General features: G+C 42.7%; 1 protein-coding gene across 1 annotated transcript; it reads left to right on the plus strand.

Annotated features, from left to right (window-relative positions):
• The first annotated feature begins 6,302 nt into the window (after positions 1–6,302).
• Positions 6,303–8,466, plus strand: LOC124666731 (pseudo histidine-containing phosphotransfer protein 1-like). Its single transcript, XM_047204059.1, has 7 exons — positions 6,303–6,431; positions 6,536–6,684; positions 6,866–6,996; positions 7,112–7,180; positions 7,654–7,725; positions 7,936–8,008; positions 8,096–8,466. Exons 2-7 carry the CDS (start codon positions 6,625–6,627, stop codon positions 8,135–8,137), a joined length of 447 nt encoding a protein of 148 aa, XP_047060015.1. The 5' UTR covers positions 6,303–6,431; positions 6,536–6,624; the 3' UTR covers positions 8,138–8,466.
• Positions 8,467–21,030: the final 12,564 nt, after the last annotated feature.

The following is a 21,030-nucleotide window of genomic DNA, read 5'->3' on the forward strand; positions in this document are numbered from 1 at the left end:
TGGGGATTTACCAATGATCCCCTTTATTTGGTTTATAACTCTGAAAAACAGGAGAACCATGTTTTGTGTATTTTTCACTTTTAGAGACCTATACGGAGTCAAATTGAGTTAGGATTTCTGGAGGGTCATTTTTTCATCAGAGGAAGCAACATGGGCCCTGGAAGCTCACCTGGAAGGGCTTGAGGCCCAAAAGAAGGCAGGTGGTGCGCCCACCTTGCTAGGGCGTGCCACCCCCTCTCTTTTGGACGTCGATCGTCCAATCTGCTTGATTTTTTTGTGAACTAACATACTTTGACCTAAAAACCACTATATATATGACCCCCCAGGATTCTCTGGAGTAGGGCGCTGCAGAAACACCGAAACACGAAAACAGAGGCCGTAGCAGCGAAGATTGGAGGGGGAAACTCCACCGAAGTCGCCGCCGAAGGGATCTCCACCTTCAAGTAAACATTCTTATATTACCGACGGTAAGCTAAGAGTTCTATCCGCCATTTGAACATTAATATTATTAGTACCACGAATAACGGATGGTGATATATCTTCAAGAATCTCATGATAGAATGTATTGGAAATAACATTTATAGCAGATCCAAGATCACATAAACTATAATAAGAGACTCCTCCAAATGAACATGATACTAAGTGCTTACCAAACTCCTTACTTTCGATCTTCCCATAAATAAGATTAGTAGCGCCCTCTTCCATTTTTACTATTTTACAATCTGGGAATATGAGTTCCTCAAGACTTTTTACCTCTTCAATAATTTTGGGTTCCTTGGGTGCTTCCTCAATGATCTTAGAAGTGAGTTTCTCCTCTTCAACAAGTTCGCTTATTTTTTGGCTTCATATGCTAGCTCGTGCACTTTGTTGCTCCTAGGGAAAGGAGGGATCTTTGTAAGGAGGTATCTCCTTGGCTTGGCCCAAAGGAGCGTCAATATAAGCATATTCTACCTTTCTCTTGGGAGGTCTTTTAGTGGGCTTACCATTCCCAAACCATCGTTTCTTGGGCGCCTTAAGTTGCTCTTCAACAACTTGTAAGACATGCAAGGCAATATCTGTATCTAAATGATTTCCTCATCAGGATCTTCGTTGCCACGAGCCACTTCACCAGCGCCTAACCTCCTCTTGGGGGAGAGTCATGTCATTGAGTTCTTTCCCATGGAGTTTTAGATTCTTCAGCAACTCATCTACGTCAAAATATCATCCTTTTCATTCCCTTGCCTTGGAGTTGTCAACAATGTCGATCGCTGCCTCCTTGATCGCCCCTCACCTCACCCTAACCTTCCAACCAGACTATCAAGGCCGAGAAGCTAACCAGAGTCAGCCCTTAGTCATCATGAGCAGCCAAAAGGGTGGAGGGGAGTGAGAGCATGTGATCGAAGGTTTTCTACCGACATAGATGAGATTGCCTCCCTTGTCACTAGATACCTAGAAAATTACATCACCATGAGCACGAGATCAAGACGACCAAACATTGCATAACATACATCACTTGCTTGCCAAGATTTAGGGCCATTTTTGGTAAGGGTCGACACAATTTCGACATGTTACATCGTGTCGCATTGCGCTGACTTTTTTTCGAACTTTAGGCATGACCAAACCCAGTTTATCGTGTTGTGCTAGCCCGACCAAGGAGCGCGCTCGTTGCGGGCGGGGCATCGCACGCACGTCAACGCCATGGGCCACGACCCAATAACATGTGTGGTTTCTCTTTTCTTTCTTTCTATTTAGATTAAAAATATTTACATTTGAAAAAAATCACATATACAATTTTAAAATTGAAAAGTTCAGATTAGAAAACATTCAAATAAAAAATGTTAAAACTTGAAAATTATTTAAATCTAAAAAAGTTTAAACTTAAGAAGTTCAAATTAGAAAAGGTCCAGACTTTAAAGAAGCTCAAAAAACTGTACGACACACCTAAAACCGGAGCAAAACCCATAAACCAAAGAAAACCAATAGAAAGTGAGAAACCAATAAAGAAAAAATTGAAAGCCCAGATCACGCCTGGCCGAGCACTTGTTCAATTTAGACGGGAGCCCGCGTTGGGGGGTGCTATATGCCGACTTGGTCGGCACGGACCAGGCGCCGCACACCTCCCAAGCGGGTGATTGGGCTGGCCCGCCATCCGCCCACCTTTTATTTAATTTTATTTTCTGTTTTTTCATTTTTTTCATTTTTATTTACGTTTTCCAAAAGCTGATTCTTTTTAAATCCGATTTTTTAGTTGTTTTGAAATCTAAATATTTTCAAAATTTAACATTTTACGAACTTGGACATTTTTTTCTTCAGATTTTTTTATCTTTTCCGAAATTCAGCATTTTTTTAATTAAAACATTTTTCAAATATGAACATTTTTCGAATACAAACAATTTTCAAATTTTAATATTTTTCCAATTTTTTTTTCAAATTTAAACATTTTACGATTTGAACATTTTTCGTATTTGAACAAAAAATAAAAAATAAACAGAAAATAAAAAGAAACAAAAAAGGAAACAGAAAAACAACAAAATGGGAAGAAAAAAAGAAACAGAAAAACGAAAAAAGGAAAAACGTAAATGGGCAAGCCCAATACCAACCAGGGTGTGCGGTGCCTGTTAGGTACCGACCTGGTCGGTGTATACGGTATAGGATTGTCCTTGTTGGGCGGTGAATAAGTTTTCTGTGCTTACCGGGTCTCGTGCTGTCCGGGAAAATCCCGGCCCAACTCCCATCTTCTCCCGGGACCATTGAAGCTGCCGCACAGCCTGCCTCTCGATTCTCGACTTGGTATCCTTCTGCCGCCGCCGCGACCTCCACATCACCACTCGCAATGGCCCGCGCGCGCTGGTGGCGGCATCTCCCTCGTCCGGCGCCTCCCGGCGGTAACTCCCTAAGCACTTCACCATCCGAGCCAAGCCACGAATCATCCCCCAGACCCTAGTTGCATTCGCTCTCCGGCCGCCTTTTCCCGAGCATCGTTTTCTACCCTTCTGCCCCCTTTGCCAATTCCGTATGCGAAAGCTGCGGCTGCGCTCCGACTGGCGTCGGGCGGGTCGGCGCGCCCACCCGGTCGTGGATGTGTGCCAGATGCGACCGTGGAGGTTGCTGTCGAGGAATCGACGTGTCGATCTCTAGGCTCCCCATCGCACTGTGCAGAGCTTTCCGTCGCTTGCCCAGTTGCCCCCCTCATGGATGTCGCCATGGAGGAATCGGTTCTTGTGTGACGCCGAATCGATCAAGGCAAGAAGAGAGAACCGCGTGATCTTTATTTTCCACTACTGGAATGAAAATGATCTCACACACTTAGATAGTGTTTTATGTATGTGGATGAGTAGATTGTGTGTGGTTCTGCTGTGTCTGAGTTCGCTGCTGCCATTGCCAAGTGATAGAGCTCTATACAAGCTCAAATTAGGAAACTGCTTGGTTGGTTGGTAATCTCAGACCATAGTCTCACCTCACAAGTTAGTTTTAGATGTGTTTGAACCAAGGGAAGATGTGCATGTCTAGGTTAATTTTAATTTACCATCAATACAGAAAAAATATAAAGATAAATAGATAACTTCTTCAATTTCTGTAAAGATTTTGAATGTGAGGGGATAATGAGGCAAATCAACACGCACGTAGGCGAGAAGCTGAGAGCAGATACCAACTAAGGTGTCAAAAGTAATGAATCATACATGCAAAACAAAACCAAGAAAGCATCTCCTTTTGGAGGACCAATGGACCATAGATGATATAGACATAAAAACACTTTTCGAGCTACTGGCACAAATCTAGTTCGTGCCGAGCTACACGTATTCTAGATTTAGGTTATGGAATGTGCATACGTCGATGCTATAAAGGGATTTCTGGCGGCTTGGTTGCACATAAGCCATAGAGCATGGATAACCTTGATACGTGGAAGCAGATTTACGTGATACAGAGAGATATCTATTTTGTTGTTGCTGCTGCTTTATGTTTGCTCATTCTATCTGCAAAAGAACATCATGGTGAAAACTCAAATTCTACACTATGAAGAGTTCCTTCGTTTCAAAATGCTTATTTCTCCGTATAGCTTTGTCGGAGACCCCTGTACTGCACTTGCCTACCTTTATTCTGGATAAAACACCAGAGTGGCAAGTTTTCTTATGTTTGACTGTCAGCTATCTGTGGTAACCAACATAAAGAGAATTTAATGATATATATATATATATATTTGACGAATGATAGACCATAAACTATATTTCTTTCTTAATAGGCAAGGGCATACATGATATGCAAGAAAATAGATAGGGCAGGAGCACCTAAATGTATTTTTTCTAGGAGTAGTCACCTGGTATATGTCTTTGGACCATGTGTAGCTCTAAATATATTGTTAAACTAACTTCTAATGAGCTATTCATATTAATATATCTGAGAGCACAATGCTTGATTTGGTTTTACAAAAAGAAGGTGGTGCCTGATGAGGTAGTAACTATGCCATGAGCACTGAGCATGGCGAACCACGGTCCTGTAGAATGAAAAATATTGCCAGAAGAATGTTCACTGGACAAAGGGAAAGGGATGTGTCTGTAGGGATGGATAGCAAGACTATGCTTTGGGATCTTCTTGGACCCATCTTGGCGAGGGATTTTCAAAAAATCAAGTTGCGTATATGGATTTTATCCTTATGTATATGCATTCCATTCATTTACAGTCATGTCCATGGTCGTTCCAGAATTCACTTTTTCTTGAGCTATCCTCTGTTTAGGCTTTCTGGTTATTTCGATTTTTTTTAATCCAATGTCAGATACTCTTATCAAGTTGTGATGTTGACTGGGGGTGAAGAGCAATCATAGGATCAATCATTGAATGAATCTATTTTACTCTTGAGAAAAGTTGTCGGTTTTTGCCACGTGGTCCAGTGGCCTAGAGAGTCTTTGTTCTACAACAATTGGAAGGAACTATTGCGTTGTTTCTTTGTCCAGCTTTTCTTTGGCTGAGGCTCAAAGTAAGCATCTCATGGACCTGTTCCAATTCTCCATCGTTCTCTCAGATTTTATCACAACAATATGTTTGAACTTTGAGGGGCACAAAAGATATCTTGTTCTATCTTCTCTGCTTTGTCCGATAACAATACGACCTTCCACTATTTGCCACATATTTGTTTCCTGACAGAATAGCTTTTCACTTAAAGGTCACAGTATTCTACTGTTATTTACACGCAAATCAGATAACCATTAGCTGAACAAGACACTGATGTAAGTTAATCATATTTTCGTATTATTAGTCAAATCAGATTTTTTTTTTTGTTTCAGTTGGCTTGCCCTGCAGGTATTAATTGAACTCCAGTTTGATGTTGATAGATACTAAATGTGAACACTGATTGCTTTTGTTGTATGAGTTTGGTACCTATGGAGAGTTAGAAAATGCTACCATCTAGACTTGTCTCAGGTTGTGTGTTAGGCTACTTGGTTGGTAGTAAATGGAAGTTTAGAGTGTTGTGTCTGTTTTTATTTTTATTTTGGAGAAACACAATACAAACACAGACGCTCGCACATGTGGATACACTCACCCCTATGCACCTACACACGCACACCCTGCCCCTCTGAGCACTTCCGAAAGTCTGAGCCAGCGGATCGGGTCTTGAGATTGACGAAGTCACCACAGGCGTCTCACTATCGATGGGAACGTCGTCTCCTACTGAAAGAATATACTGCCTTTATGAGACACACAAGTGTCAAACCCTGGGTTTGAACTCTTGTGGGTTGAGGGTACAACCACCCTCCTAGCCACCCAACCTCTGGTTGGTTTTCAGTGTTCTGTCCATTGTTACATGTGCGGTTTAATCAATTGTAGGAACAGCAGCTGAATTGAATTAAACTATCCCATGTGTGATTAATTTGCTTCTGAACCGATGCTTCTTTTATCATCTCATAGTGGGAAAGAACTAATTGCACTCGGTACTTCTCCGATCGTTGGAATGTGTGTTGGTATGTCTACTTCTGACTTCTTGGCAATAGAACATGAGATATTTTAGCATTTGAGCTGCAAGATCGTTTGAAATCCACATTGTAATCAAATGTATTTACTGCATTTGGAGGGTCACTAAAACAGGTACCAAGGCTTTAGGTGTGGATATGCCATGTCACTGTACAACAGACGGTGCTTCCAGCTAACATTTTGTGATCTGCTTGGATGATGTTTGCTGGGAAGATAGTCCTTATGCCATGAAACAGGATAATGCTTCCGTTGCTTTGAGTCGTCAACTGTCAGTGATAAACCAATCTGGAGTGGTTCAAATTCAAACCCCTAATGGTTTCTCCACACTTAGTTTACTTGAATCACTGTGCATCTTATAAAGAGCTCCAGCGTACAGGAATCCGCATATATTCAAGTCACTCTCCAAAATATGGATAGCTTTTGCATACCGTGGCAATCAAATCACCTACGCACGCAAGATACTAAACATTGCTATCCAGACTCCAGAGGTTAGAATATCTGCACTATCACTTATGTTTGGTGGGCAAACAACAGCCTCCTCGCCTCCTCGGCTATATAAATGCATCTCACGTTCAACTTTCTACATCCGCAGCTCCCACAAGTTATATAGGTGCATTGCGAAGCTTGCTCTAATCTGTACCAACTTCACTTAGCCACTTATTCATCCGTCCATCCATATAAATGGATTATTCTAATTTGCGACGACAAGCTGCATCTATGAAAAAGGGCCTCTTTGATCAGGCATGTAGCCAACTCTCCCTCAAAAATATATCTTACTTTTGCTCAGGGAGCTTTCAACCATTTTTGGTGTATGTTTATGCAGGAAGCCTCCCATTTCTTATCCCATCGTCACCATTCTACATTTTTCATGGTTCTCTTGAATAAATCACATGCTGATTTAGAAATAACATTCTTATGACAGGGTCACCTTGATGAGCAATTTCGTCAGGTGGAGGACTTGCAGGATGAAGCTAGTCCTAATTTTGTGGAAGAAGTTGCTGTGTTGTTTTTCAAAGATTCAGGCAGGCTAATATCAAACCTTGAGCAAGCTTTGTAAGTACCAAGTATAGGGATAAGAGCTCCCTTTACTGAATGAAAAAAGAAACATATTTAGACCATGCAAGCTGCAATGTTATACTTAACTGATTAAGATCTGAAAGCACTACAGGGAGAAGTACCCCAGAGATTTCAATAGGTGGGATGCATACATGCAGCAACTGAAAGGCAGCTGTTCCAGGTAACTACACAATTTGCTTCTTGATATCTTTGTTCACTTGCCTATGAGGGATGTAGTGCGAAAGATTCAGCATCATCGGCCTTCAGCTTCATTCTTTTGCATACCACAAGAACTATCATCACTTTGAGTTTAGCTAGGCATGTAGGGAAGCTGGCACACCCTTTCTGGAACCATATTTTTTGTTCTTCAAATGAAGGCTAAGAGTACTTAACTAATTGTCTTCACTTCTCCGGCTTAAGCACTCTTGATTTCTGGGAAATGCTGTTGAATATCTTTCTACAGATAAGTGACCGCAAAATGTGCTTGCCATCGCCAACCAAAAGCTCAAAAGTGTAGACATAGCCACCAACATTTTGGAAAATCCTCAAGTTTCCAAAAGTTCATTTTGCATGATATAAGAAAGCATGACTCTGGACTGTTATGTGTTTGGTAATAAATTTGATCTAGCATTGACATTTGACAACTCGATGCAGCATTGGTGCTTCTAGGATGAAGAGTGAATGCATGTCATTCAAAGATAACTGTGGGAAAGGAAATGTTGAAGGGTCCGTCTCTCACACACTCCATACTGATGCTCAGTTTTCGGAGACTTTTATCTCTATTTTCTAGATTTAATTTGTTCTGTCTTGTCGATAAAAGAAATCAAGTACACTTCTCACAAAGTTTGCATTGTTGTAAACCAAAACGTATCTCTCTCCTGTCACCATGTGGTGGAATCAGCCTTATTTACACATCTGCTACATTTTAATGTGCAGTTGCATGGGGTGTCTCCAGAAATTGAAGAGGGAGCATGCGATCCTGAGGCAGAAACTAGAATCCTATTTCCAGGTAACCTTCAGGCACCACAGTAACATGACAATCGATCATCCCTTTCCTGTACCTCCGCGTGTGTTGATGTGTGGTTTTATCATGCAGCTGCTGCGGCAAGCTGGTCCTACTGGAGCGGCCACCCACTAGACCTGTCATGTAAGTACTGGAGGTGCACTAATTATGGAGAAAGTACTACGGAAATAGGACCCCAGACCCTATAAAATGCTGGTATCCTGCTGGGAGCGTAACTTGGCCAGCATACAACAGTTGCAGTCTGACGGTACACACTGCGCTTCGACAACAAATCAACAATACATATGATGTTCCGCCCTCTGATATTCTACTCATTTATAAGTATATATATAGTAAACAAAAAATAAGAAGAGAGGCCTGTTGTGCTGTGGTAAGTACATGCTTGCATGAAACTTGGAATCCATTTTTCTTGTTTTTCTAATAAAGGCACAGTTTATCGAGCACTTGTTCTCTGCAGACCTTCTTTCATGTCCCATTTATGTTGTGGATGTGCCGTGTTTCTTATTTGTTAATCAGAAATAATGTGTCGGAACTCATGAAGGTACAGCTATATGGTTACTCTTGGTCTGTAGAGTAGTAGTGCCTGAGCACCAAGAAACCGCACAGCGCTTGTATATGATCTAATCTATCTCTGCCTGTAATGATGTGGATGATGAAGCTGGAATTGGTGACTGTTGCGTTGCGTATAGGTTTAACACGTTTCATACCTGTCAAACCTGGTTCCTGAGTATGTGGGATCGCGTTTTCTAGAGGAAATACTCAAAGCCATTTCAGTTCTCATTTCATGTTAAGAACACAATTAAATTGTAAGGACAAGAGCAGCCGATGCTACAAAAGAACAACCAACTTCCACCACCACCAGCAAACAAACTCCAATCCCTAATCAACTTTTGACTACCGCAATTGAAACATGTCCCCGGTGTTGGGACAAAGGTGACGTACATCAAACATCTACTTGGCCGGCCGTAAGCTTGTCGCCAATCTTTCCAGGCGCCACAACCCTTGAAGAGCCTGAACAATGACACTGAGCCAATCATTCTATATGTCAAGAAAGACGAAATTCCATTTCCATCTTCAATAATACGCTACGGAAAATTTATCATCTTCAGAGACGGAAAAGACTAGAGGGGATGTGCAAGGGTCCAAAAAAAGGAACCACGGTAAGTACAATAGCAACAAAAGGCCCATAGTTTTTTTTTTTGATAGCACGCCAAAAGGCCATAGATTTATAGAAGGCAGAATAGTATGTACAAGAGGGGTATCCAGATCACAGCCGAAATGGACATCAACACCAAGAAAAAAAAACTACTCTCTCAGCCCTAGTTATACTCCAGAACTTGAACTCCTCAAAGGTCTTCACTGCCACCGAAAGCTGGCTTTGAAGATTTTGGAAACCCAAGCATTACGATTTTTTTCCAAACGTTCCAACTGATCACGATGACCACGACCTCGAACTTTTTTCTTGCTTGTTTCCTCAACCGTGTCCTTGTTCTACTCCACTAGTCTCTAAAGGTACTTGCCACTATGGGATGATCAGTGATAATGCCCAGCTCCTAAAACAACCCAAACCACACATGTATTGCATGTACACACTGAACAAGATTGCCCCACACCCATGGATAACCACAAAACCGATTTGATGTTGGTGTGGAACCCAGGGATATGGGATTCCAAGGTAAATTGATTCAAGGTTGCTCGATCTGACCTTGAGAGTCCGGTGAGCCGAGTCATGGCCAAAGGTGCCAAATCAGCGAGATTGAGCCTCCATGGACAATTTTTTTTAGGAGCTGCAGAATTAGAGATCTCCACCTCATCTCGTGGCTTGCTACCGATGGGAACGGGTCCAGGGTCACCTTCTCCAACGTTGATGGGCTCCTCGCGGACTACGACTCTAGATCGGCTAGGTATGGTCTAGCATGGACAAGTTTTTCTCGTGTTTTTTTATGTTGCGTACGTGCGTTAAAATTGAAACAAACTCGTATGATTTTTGTAGCGTAAGAAGATGCCAAATGTTGCAATGTTTGCCTGCACGTTTGCGAGAAGTTTGTGTTTCCCCAAGATTATTCGATGTTGCATAACTTATCTGAAATTGTAACAGGCCCATATGAGTTTTATTCAAAAAAAAATATGCTAGGTGTTGCAAAGGGTTTGCTACATGTTGTGTATTTCTTCAGTTTTTTTGATGATATTTACGTGCTTTTGAAAATGCTGCAAATAGAAGATTGTTATGTTATCGATTTCTGTTTTTTTGTCGAAATAGTTAGTGATTTCGGTTGCAACTCAATATATATCGAATTAATTTTTTTGCTTGACCACTTTTCCATGGCTTAAACACATGTTTTTATAATAATTTGTGATATTTTTGTTTATGTTGTTGGCAAATTTTGTTGCGAATCACCATGTAGCAAAAAATATGTTGTTTAACCACTTGTTTTTGCAGATTTTTTAAAATGTTGCTGCAATTTTGTTCTAATAGTATTTTGTACGTGTGTGTAATGATTTTTGTTGCAATACTCTCTAGCTTAGGTCACCATGATGACATATGTACTACAAATATTGGGAAGGTTAGGGCCAAAGAGATATACCCTTTCGTTATAAGTTCAGAAGGTCGGGGCCAAGGATTGATTTACTAAAAACTGGGGACGGGGGCGGATGCAAAACGACATTAAGCTAATTCTGGATGTTAGATGTTGATCCAACAACGAAGATTGCAACCAATTTTATGGCTTCGATCTGACCACCGACACCTAGCGCTAGCCAAAATTCCCTTCTCACATCCATAAAGAGCTCACCTCGAAGAAGGTACCAACCAATTGTAAGGGTACATTGCCCCTACGTGCGCTTTTGGTAATTAGTAACAATTCTTATGGACTACTGTTTTCATTGAGTCTATACGAAGAAATATTCCATAGGCAATCCTTGTAGTCCATGTGTTGGATTCAAGTGTGGATGCCATGAAGATAAAGATATATCTTGAGTATATGCATCAACTTCATCGATTTGAAGAGAAGAATATGATATAATCAAGAAGAAGAAATGAAGATGGAGTTTTTGTGTGGATCTTAATTTAGCCATGCTCTAGCCTATGTGTTAAGAAATGGATGATCAAGATATTATGATAGAGCATGAAGATATACAAGGTTGATCAAGACTAAGAGTGAATATTGAAATCAAGTTGGTCAACTCATGAAGCATAAAGAATGTACCACATTCGATAATGTGATCTGGTAGTATGGTAAGCCTTGTCGGTTATGCTTTGTGAAATAACCCATCATATGCGTGTATTTGTGTTTTATATGTGGGTTAGGTATATTTCCATGGGTATGCATCAAAAGAAAGATCCCATATAGCCCATGAGAGGATACCATCAAGTGATGATCGTCATCAAGATTGAGAAGGGCAAGTTCAAGTTAAGCATCTCGAGAAGATCACGTGCTTGAAGCTTTTCGTCCATTTGGTGATAATGGACATGTGAAGATGCCGTTCAATGAAGCTTTCCCATAGTGGTGTATGTGGGAGAAATTATGAGTCTTTACGAAGCAACAATGATCAAGTGAGGCATTCCGACTTGAATGGAGCTTGAAGCATTGACATCAAGATCAAGTTGGATACCCAAGGAAAAGGTATGGCATTTATAGATTTTCCTTTTAACGGTCTCAAGGTGGTTGTTGAGAGACCAAGTTATAGGATAATCACACTATCAAGAGGGGCTTTCGGTTGGGCAACTTGATCAGATCGTCTTAGGGAGCTCAATCTTTTGCATACTTTGCATCCCATATTCTTGTTGCTTCTAGGTGTTTCTCTGTGTGAGGTTCTTGAATTTGTTTCTAACTTTTCAACAAGTCTAAGTTCATCGAAAACAAAATTCGTATGCATCTTCTATTCCGTTTTCGAGTTTGGACGTCTTTACCGGTTCTTAGGTTGGAGAGGTTTCACCTCTAAAATTGTGTAAAAATATCCTTTAACGTCTTTACGGGTTCTTAAGTTGGAGAGGGTTCTATTCGTCGTTATATTTCTAACAAAATTGGTTTCATCTTAATCGTAGTCCGGGAACTTTGTGAAAGTTTAGTTCTTTCGAGAAACTGCGTTTGAGGGGTTTGTGGCAAAATTAGCGTATCCGGTTTCCCGCCGAAAATTCTCGGTGTGGCCATTTTGTTCTTGCATGTGCTGAAAGGCATTACTGAGAGCTATTTCAACGAAACTGTAAATGTTCCGGCAGGATGGTTTGAAATCAACGAGGAAACCAGCGTGCCAAGTTTTGGTTCAACCCAGCATGTCGAACCGGCGCGGTTCCGGCATGCCGGTGTGGCCGATGAACCATTCCAGCGTGGGAATTGCTGCCTCCAATTTTGCCGCTTGTTTGGGTCGCAGGAATCTCCCCTGATGGCTAGTTTTCTCCCTTGGACTATAAATAGGCTTTCTTCCTCCTTGAGGAGGTAAGTTCAACCATTACACTTTTTTTCCCTCTCCCTCTCATACTTCATTGTTGAACCTTGAAAAGCTTGCTTCCTCTCCCTTCTCTCCAATCATTCTTGCATTTTCTTGAGGGATTTGGAAGAGGGGATCTACATCTACAATCTTCACCAATCAATTCCTCTTCAAAGTGAGGGGAATCCATTAGATCTAGATCTAGATCTTTTAACACATACAATGTATTGAGAATTTGAGATACGCAATAAATTCTTCATACGAATACATGCTTCCATACTTGGTCCAACATGGCTCAACTCATGAGCACACCGTAGCCTTTTCTTGAAGCCATATCTTCAATTTTTCTCACGTATTCATTATCTCAAGATCTTGATCCTTCATCAATCAACTCACAACCCCAATAATGAATACCTTTGAGTTCCTCCAAAGAACTCTGCCACGGTCATTACTCTATCTTCATATGAACTTTTTATTGATTATATTGGGTTCCCTAAGTGAACAGAATCTTCATTTTCAAAGTTTTCTTGACTTCATTCATCTGGATCATAACATATTCATCTCTTCAACTTAATATTCGATGCCTATTTTTTTTACTTTGATGGAAATCATTATATAATCCATCCAATGGTCTTCATGTATATCCTATGGAACATTTCTCTATACATAACTTCACCAAGTCTTTAATCCATAAGAATGGTCATACATTAACAAAACCTCAATGCATATCTTTATATTCATGTCAATCATGACCGAATCCGTCAAATTAACTACATGCATTTCCTAGTGAATATCCCTTTGTATATAACTCAATTAAACCACCAATCCTAGGAATTTTCATTAATTACAAAAATCACACATGGGGACTACGTGCACGTTCACTCATCCAAGAGTCACTTGCTCACTCCTGAAAGGTTGAAACCAAGTGTGGGAAACAATCTTGGAAGCAAGATCCCTCGTAATATCGATCCATCCATAAGAGAGGGTATGGCATCCATCCCTAGCCCTAGAGGAGGTTGCAAATGCCAACTACTACTCTATAAATTGGATGTTGAATTTCCTCCATGGTTTACACCAAACAAGTCCATCTTGGTCAATGTGTGATGTAGCGATGCTTAAAATTTGGAATGCTAAGCCCTCCCCCCCCCAAGACTTTGGGGAGCTAAGTTTATTCCACGGCACTTTGCATTTGCCTCCCTTGGCATGTTTTCTACCAAGGTAGACTTGGGTCATCCGAACGGTGGATTTGGATGGTTGGTATAAGGTCATCACGGCGAAAAACGAGATTTATGACAATGTTTTCTTAAACAACACTAGTCGGTTACCCCTCTTCGACATGGATGCATGTGAGTTAGGCACCTTTATTCATCACCATGTCCACTGCTTGTTGTAGTTGTGCAACCGTCCGTCGCCTCGTGCTCAATGGTAATCCAAGGTAGGTGAATGTAATTTCATTTTCTTTGTTTGGAAGTTGCTTGGGTGGTGCCATATACTCTAGTTGGCTTTCAATAAGTTAATATGTTTCCCTCAATCGATGCCAGCGGTGGATCCAAGTGCATGCTTGGGGGATGCACATGATATTGGGTGAAAAAATCATTTGTAAAGTAGATATATATGCCATGTGTGGCACCCCTAAAACAAGTTCTTTGGTAGCTTGGGCACCACTAGGCACCATGATCATCATTTCTCTAGCTTTGCCTCTTGTTGACGCCAACATTATTGTTGAACAACGGTCAATTAGGGGCCACCTCTTCTTCAAGGTTCACAAGACAATTTAAGTATGGTGGGTGCAATGATCTTATGTAGAAGGTCGTTCTATACTTGAGAGGGTCAAAACAAGCAGTATTTTTACTAGGTTCTACCCCCTCATTGGAGCGCGGCTTAATTATATGCCAATAGAGGTTGTGATAAAATCATCTCAACTAGTGGACATGGACAAAGATAAGATGCCACCCCAAAATTCGCCTTCTCTCATGATAGTTTCAAGACTTGCAAAGGTCCCTCAGAACTTATGTTCCTTCTCAAGCCCTTCTATTGTCCTTTTAGAGAAATGATGATCATGCCCTTCTCTAGTTCCCAAGGAATCTTGCCTTTCTATCTCTTGTTATGTCCCCCGAGAGGCTATGATCTTGAGTTATATTTTAAGTGAGAGTGATTGCTACATGCTCATGTGATAGTATTTATAGGCTAGGGGTTCTTGACAAAATACCAATGCTAGATTTGTGTGTGGGGGGGGGGGAGAGAGAGATATGATGGTTCCAAAGATTATTGATGGTCTATAGGTCTGTGATGTACCTGCAGGGGAAACATATGGTCTATGATGGACCAATCCTTCTTGTGCTTTCTCCATGACAAGATTCTTCCTTTACAATTTTGTTGTGATGAGTCTCTTCGATGATGAGCTTGTTAAACCTAAAACATCAGATTTGTATCGTGATCCGTGTGAGCTGATTTTCACATATGTTGCAACTGCCATTTTTACAGTTACATTTACATGTGACTACATGAGTTGCACGGGAGTTGCAAGTGGGATTTTCTCAGTTGCAACTAAGAATTTTCCAGTTACACATGGGTTAGATCATCTCCAATAGGTGATGTAAAAAAATCATATAGGGCACCTTGGAGCAAAAAATGAGCTCTAACAAGTGATGTAAACAAAAAAAATTGGCCCAAAACTTTAGGGCATGCCCTAAAATATGCGGTTGGTGATGTAAATATACATCACTTGAAAGGTACCCTATCGTATACCGGCCACGCCCTCGCGCTCCAACCATCAGTTTTTTGTTTCCTAGCACCTCTCGCGCGCGACCGTCCCACCCGACGTAGCCAAATCCCGGCCAAATCCAGACCGCTGCCACTGGGTATTGACCCTCTGTCGCTCGACCGTCGCGCTGCGGCCTCTCCCCGCCTCGCTCGCCTCCTCAGATGCAGGAGATGCCCGAAAACGCCCTGCCGCCATGAAAAACCGTCAACCTCCGAGCCGATTCCAGGCGATTTAGGCTCGCCTCCACCCTCTGTCGGTAGTCTGTGGGGCCACACTACCCCAAAGAGCTTTGGTCTGATGGTTAGGAGGTTCGACATGACATGAGTACAACCGGATCGATGGGTCAACTGAATGCCCCCACCGCGTGTCTCACCTACTACAAGCACTGCCCCATTGTCTACCTTGTGAGCACTGCCCCACTGTCGATGCAGCCGATACTACCGCCGCCGTAGTTCCTTTGCCCCAACGTCAACGCACCTCGTAGTGCCACCGGCCTACGAGTTCCGATTTCACACAAGAAGTTTGAAACTTGTGTCAAAGGTAATTTATTTCTTTTTTGTACTAAATTTTGTTGTGCTATTGTAGTTGTAATTTGACATAAGTATTATTCAATTGTAGAGGAGTTCGAGCATGCATGATTATTCGATTTCCAACGAAGAGTTTGACATGTAGGAAGAAGAATACATTGAAATGATTCATGTATTGCATAAGAGCAACTGGCCGAAGCACGGTGGTTCCATTTTCTTCCATGAGAGGGTGAGACGCGCTAGGGGTAATGGCCACAACCGGTTGATGCTCAAACATTTTGTAGAGCGAACATTGTATCCCGAGTGATACTTTTGTCGTGGGCTTTAGATGGGAATGGAGTTGTTCAAGTGCGCTGCGGAGTCGATGAAGCTGCATGACTCCTTCTTCGAGCAAAGGAGGAATTCTGCCATAGAGCTTGGACATAACACATTCCAGAAGGTTAACGCCACATTACACACTATGGCATATGGAATTCCTAACGATCTTGTTCATGACAACTTAGCAATGGGTGAGACCCAAGCCATCAAGTGTGGCAAGCGCTTTTCTATTGATATGGTTGAGGTGTTTGATATGGATTACTTAAAAGCTCCCAATGCTCAAGACATGGCTAGGATTTTGGCGACCAATGCCGCATGTGGTTTTCCAGGCATGCTTGGCTCTATTAATTGCATTCACCGGAGGTGGAAGATCCATCCTGCAGCTTGGCACATACAATTTAAAGGACACTATAAGGACTCCACCATCATTCCTGAAGTCGTGGCCGATCGAAGCGGATTTGTCATGTCTTTTTTTTGGGATGCCTGGTTTTTGCAATGACATCAATGTCCTTCAATTGTCACCACTCTTTGCAAATCTATCCACGGGAGATACACCGCCGGTAGAGTTCGTAGCCAACGGTCGCACCTACAACAAAGGTTACTACCTCGCGGATGGCATATATCCCAAGTGTGGGCTACATTTATGAAGCCCCTCACCAAACCAGAAGGTAAGAACGAAATTGACTTTCACTATGCACAAGCGGCAGCTAGAAAGGATGTGGAGAGAGCATTTGGAATTTCATAAGCTCAATTTGCTACTGTGAGAGGTCTGACAAGGTTTTGGGATCAAGAGATCCTTTGGTACATCATGATGGCTTTCATAATCATGCATAACATGATCATTGAGAACGAGCGTGGTCAACATTTGGACTATAGATTCTATGAGTTGATGCCGCACCGCTGACAAGATACCCATGAAGTTATTTAGAAGGATCTCATCGAGGAGTTGTGATTATCGTTTGGGTAATAGAGGCCATCCGTTTGTTTGTGATGAATTGTGGGATGAAGTACGAGTATTTGTGATGAACTATGAGTGTTTGTGAGTTGATGTGTGTGAAATTTGATGATGAAGTTTGTGTAATAATGATGAACTATCTGTGTGATGTAATATTTAGTATTGTTTAGATTTCATTTGTGTTTTCGAATAATTTATTTATGAGTTCCATTCATAAGTTTACAATTGTGAAATATAATGCACTAGGGGTCGTGCCTTATTTTGCATAACCTGTCGCACATGTACCCTACTTTGCATCACCAAAACATTATAGAATTTTTACTGCCCAAAAAGACGGAAACACACAAAAACAGGTGATGTAAAACTGCTCTTTAGTGCCCTATTTTACATTACCTGCTGAAGATGCTCTTAGATGTAAGTTGCAACTACGGTTAGTTAATTTCAACACCCTTGCTTTTCTATATTTTTTTATACACAAAGCCCAAGTTGCATGTCATGTGTACAATACATTGCATGTGGCCTTGTTTTATTGATGTGTGTGTGGGGGGTGGGGTGGGGGGGGGGGGGCACATAGGTCCTATGTTGGCCATGCCGAAATTGTAGGGTATGAAAATAGTGGACGGGGCTTGCCTGCGCCCTCGATATGCTCCCATCCGTGCGCCTCTGCCGTAAAGAAATCATCGAACGGTTGCAGCGTCGTTTCTCTCCCCGCGTTTAGTTCCCTTTCCCGTACATGTACATGTATATGTATCGCCTTCTCTCGTTAGCAGCAGAGAGACCACTAGGAAATCGGAAAGGGCAGCGACGTTGGCGGCCTGGCATGGCATGCATTGTTGCTCGGAAGCGGAGCTGCTCCATCGAGAGTCCTCCGTCCTAGGAGATAGCCCGTCGGGATTAGCTTAGGAGGGCTACCTGAAAACTCGAAGTCTAGAACCTCATTCACGAGTAGTTACCCGCACCGGGATTAGGGAGTTTAAGATCGCTAGTTGTGGCGGCGGGCACCGGGCAATGCCGAGGTGGAGGGAGATGAAGGTGCGCTACACGCATCGGGCTACGAGGAGAAGAGGAACAACCGGCAGCGGTGGACGGCGTGGCCACCGGTGCAGCGTGCGGCAGGGCAGCTGCTCGGCTCTAGGCATTGGCGGCGGCCGTTTCTGCGCGGCGTCACGGCAGATACTCAACATGGCGCCACCAGGATGGCGGGGCATGAAGCCGTGAACTCGAGGAGGGTTTCTGCGGTAGCCAGATGGCTATGGCGACTCGGGTAACTGCGCAGGAGGCGACGGGAGCGGGCTGCAAGGATTGAAGGTCATCGGCGAGGAGGTCAGTGCTGGCACAGGGAGCGACAACGGCCCAGCTCCTCGGCGAAGTAGTTAACCGCGAGAGGTCACTCCGTCGTTGTGGCGTGGAGTTGGCCGGAAGTGTGGCCGGCGTCGTCGGTACGGCCATTGCCGAGGCGGACGATCTCCACTTCTCCAGGTAGAAGGGGATTATTCTCCTCGTTCAGTTTTGACGTTCTGCATGTATCGCGCGAGGGAACAAGTATTAATACTGTCGGTATTGTAATTTTTCTCCGGATCGAAAAACCCGCACGAAGGACCCGGTAGATGGAAACCGTTCAATGATTTGTTTACAGCGGGGCGCGCGGATGGGAGCATATTGAGGGCGCAGGCAAGCCCCGCCCGAAAATAGTTGGGAGGAGTTAGCTGCTAATACTCATAATCCTTCACCTAGATTTAGCCAACTGTTTAGTTTACAAAATCTGTAAATGAGAGGGTGGATATTCATTGGCAATCAAAATTGTGTCTAGGAATCAAACAATAACCAAAACTTGATGGACAACCAACTTTTCGCGGGATAACACACCTATAGTTACGTATGGACTAATCACGCCTCCAGTCCATACTTGATCATTCAACGACGATTCAGCTGTTTCCATCTGGCAGAAGACATCGTGGTGCCCATATACAGGCTATGGTCGTGTGATCAATTAGGCAGCATATCAGATGGGCACGACTTAACCGATATCAAGGCGTGAGCACGACGAACGCAAGCCTGCACGTGCCTTTGCCGAACTAGAAATCACGTGAAGGGAAATTGCATTTCCATGTGCGCCCAGATCAAAACCAAATCTAAATACTTGTTATGTAAAATGTAGGTTAAATTATAGTACTACTACTTTGTATATAAATTTATTGAATCGGCGATGAGTATCTTGGGATCCCAAGAAAAAATCAAAATAGCCGGCTCGTTCGGCAACACAACCAACCAACTGATAAAGTGTTGCCATGTCCGCGGAATGGAATTTCCATGGTTTTCTCAGACAAAAGAGGATGTGGTCATCCGGCTCTTCGGAGTCCCAACTCCCCAGCCATTAGCGGTATTGCCTCACACCTTTAACTAGGTTCGGGTGGTTCAAAGTAGATTCGGATGAGGAGGCGGTCTCTTCATCAGGAGGCAACCTCTTCAGCTATAAAGTGGAAAATGTGAGAGAGAAAAAGAAAAACCAAATCAGCTTTTGAGAAAAAGACATATTAATGGGACCATAATATGGCATGCATATGTCAAAAGTTTTATCCAAATCTAGTTGAACAGCTGCCTCCATTGCTCATGCCTAAAGATTTCAACAGCAGCGCTCCGTCACAGCGTCCGAGACAGCCATGGCCGTAGGCCGGTGGAGATTTTTGTCAGTTCTGTGCTTCTTTTGCTTTTCTCCTCACGCTTTTGTGTGCACTTTACAATGTTGGATCTTGGATCTGGGTCTTGTTAGTCATTGTGGTTTCAACATCATCTGTACCACACTAATCTGTACCGACGTAGTGACGTTACATCTAAGGGCATGTCCAATGCATAGCCCTAGGGGTGTTGCCTCACAGCTTTATCTTGGTTCGGGTGGTCCAAATTAGGTTCGGATAAGGAGGCAGCCTCTTCATCAGGAGGCAACCTCTTCAGGCATAAAGTGGAAAATGTGAGAGAGAAAGAGAAAAACCAAATCAGCTTTTGAGAGAAAGACATATTAATGGGACCATAACATGGCATGCATATGTCAAAAGTTTTATCCAATCCTAGTTGGACAGCTGCCTCCATTGCTCATGCCCTAAGGGCATGTCCAATGCATAGCCCTAGGGGTGTTGCCTCACAGCTTTATCTTGGTTCGGGTGGTCCAAATTAGGTTCGGATAAGGAGGCAGCCTCTTCATCAGGAGGCAACCTCTTCAGGCATAAAGTGGAAAATGTGAGAGAGAAAGAGAAAAACCAAATCAGCTTTTGAGAGAAAGACATATTAATGGGACCATAACATGGCATGCATATGTCAAAAGTTTTATCCAATCCTAGTTGGACAGCTGCCTCCATTGCTCATGCCCTAATTAAAATTTAGGCGATAGGGCTAACGTCTTAATGGCTCCTAACCGATATTAGCATGTCTACAAATAATAACGCAATAAACAAGTTACGGAAGCAGGAGTATATGTTTTATGACAAATGAACGTTGATGGGATTCTTTCATGACATTTCGCAAGTTGCTCTCACCTTCTCCTTCACAAGCAGCAATTCCTAGTTTAGTTTAAATGATATTGTTCGCTCATGTGCAAATCCTGCACCCGGAGGCATTTATTTATTTATTATAAAATTTATATGTTGCAAACTTAATCTACATAGTGCAAAATAAAAATAAAAATGACATAGAAGTAAAAAAATGGGCAGAAACCCTAGGCCTTTCTAGCTCTCCTCGTCGTTGTCGTTGATCAGGTCGACGAACACTGGCCACCGAGACCTTTTGTTGTGGGTATATTTCATAGGTGTACCATCGACAGTGCCTAGATCCGGCAAGTCCGGGTGGCCCACAGATGGTGATGAGGCATGTGGCCCATCGGGCGGCCCAGTTGATGTTGATCATGACGGAAGATGTCCGGCCCGGGAGCAGGGAGCCGGATCCGACCGACCATGAAGAGGAACCCGGATCCATGGAGGCCGGTTAAGGGACCCAGATCCGGTACGATATAGATGGAAGGGTG

This window comes from Lolium rigidum, chromosome 6 (assembly GCF_022539505.1).
Source record: "Lolium rigidum isolate FL_2022 chromosome 6, APGP_CSIRO_Lrig_0.1, whole genome shotgun sequence".
Classification (NCBI taxonomy): domain Eukaryota; kingdom Viridiplantae; phylum Streptophyta; class Magnoliopsida; order Poales; family Poaceae; genus Lolium; species Lolium rigidum.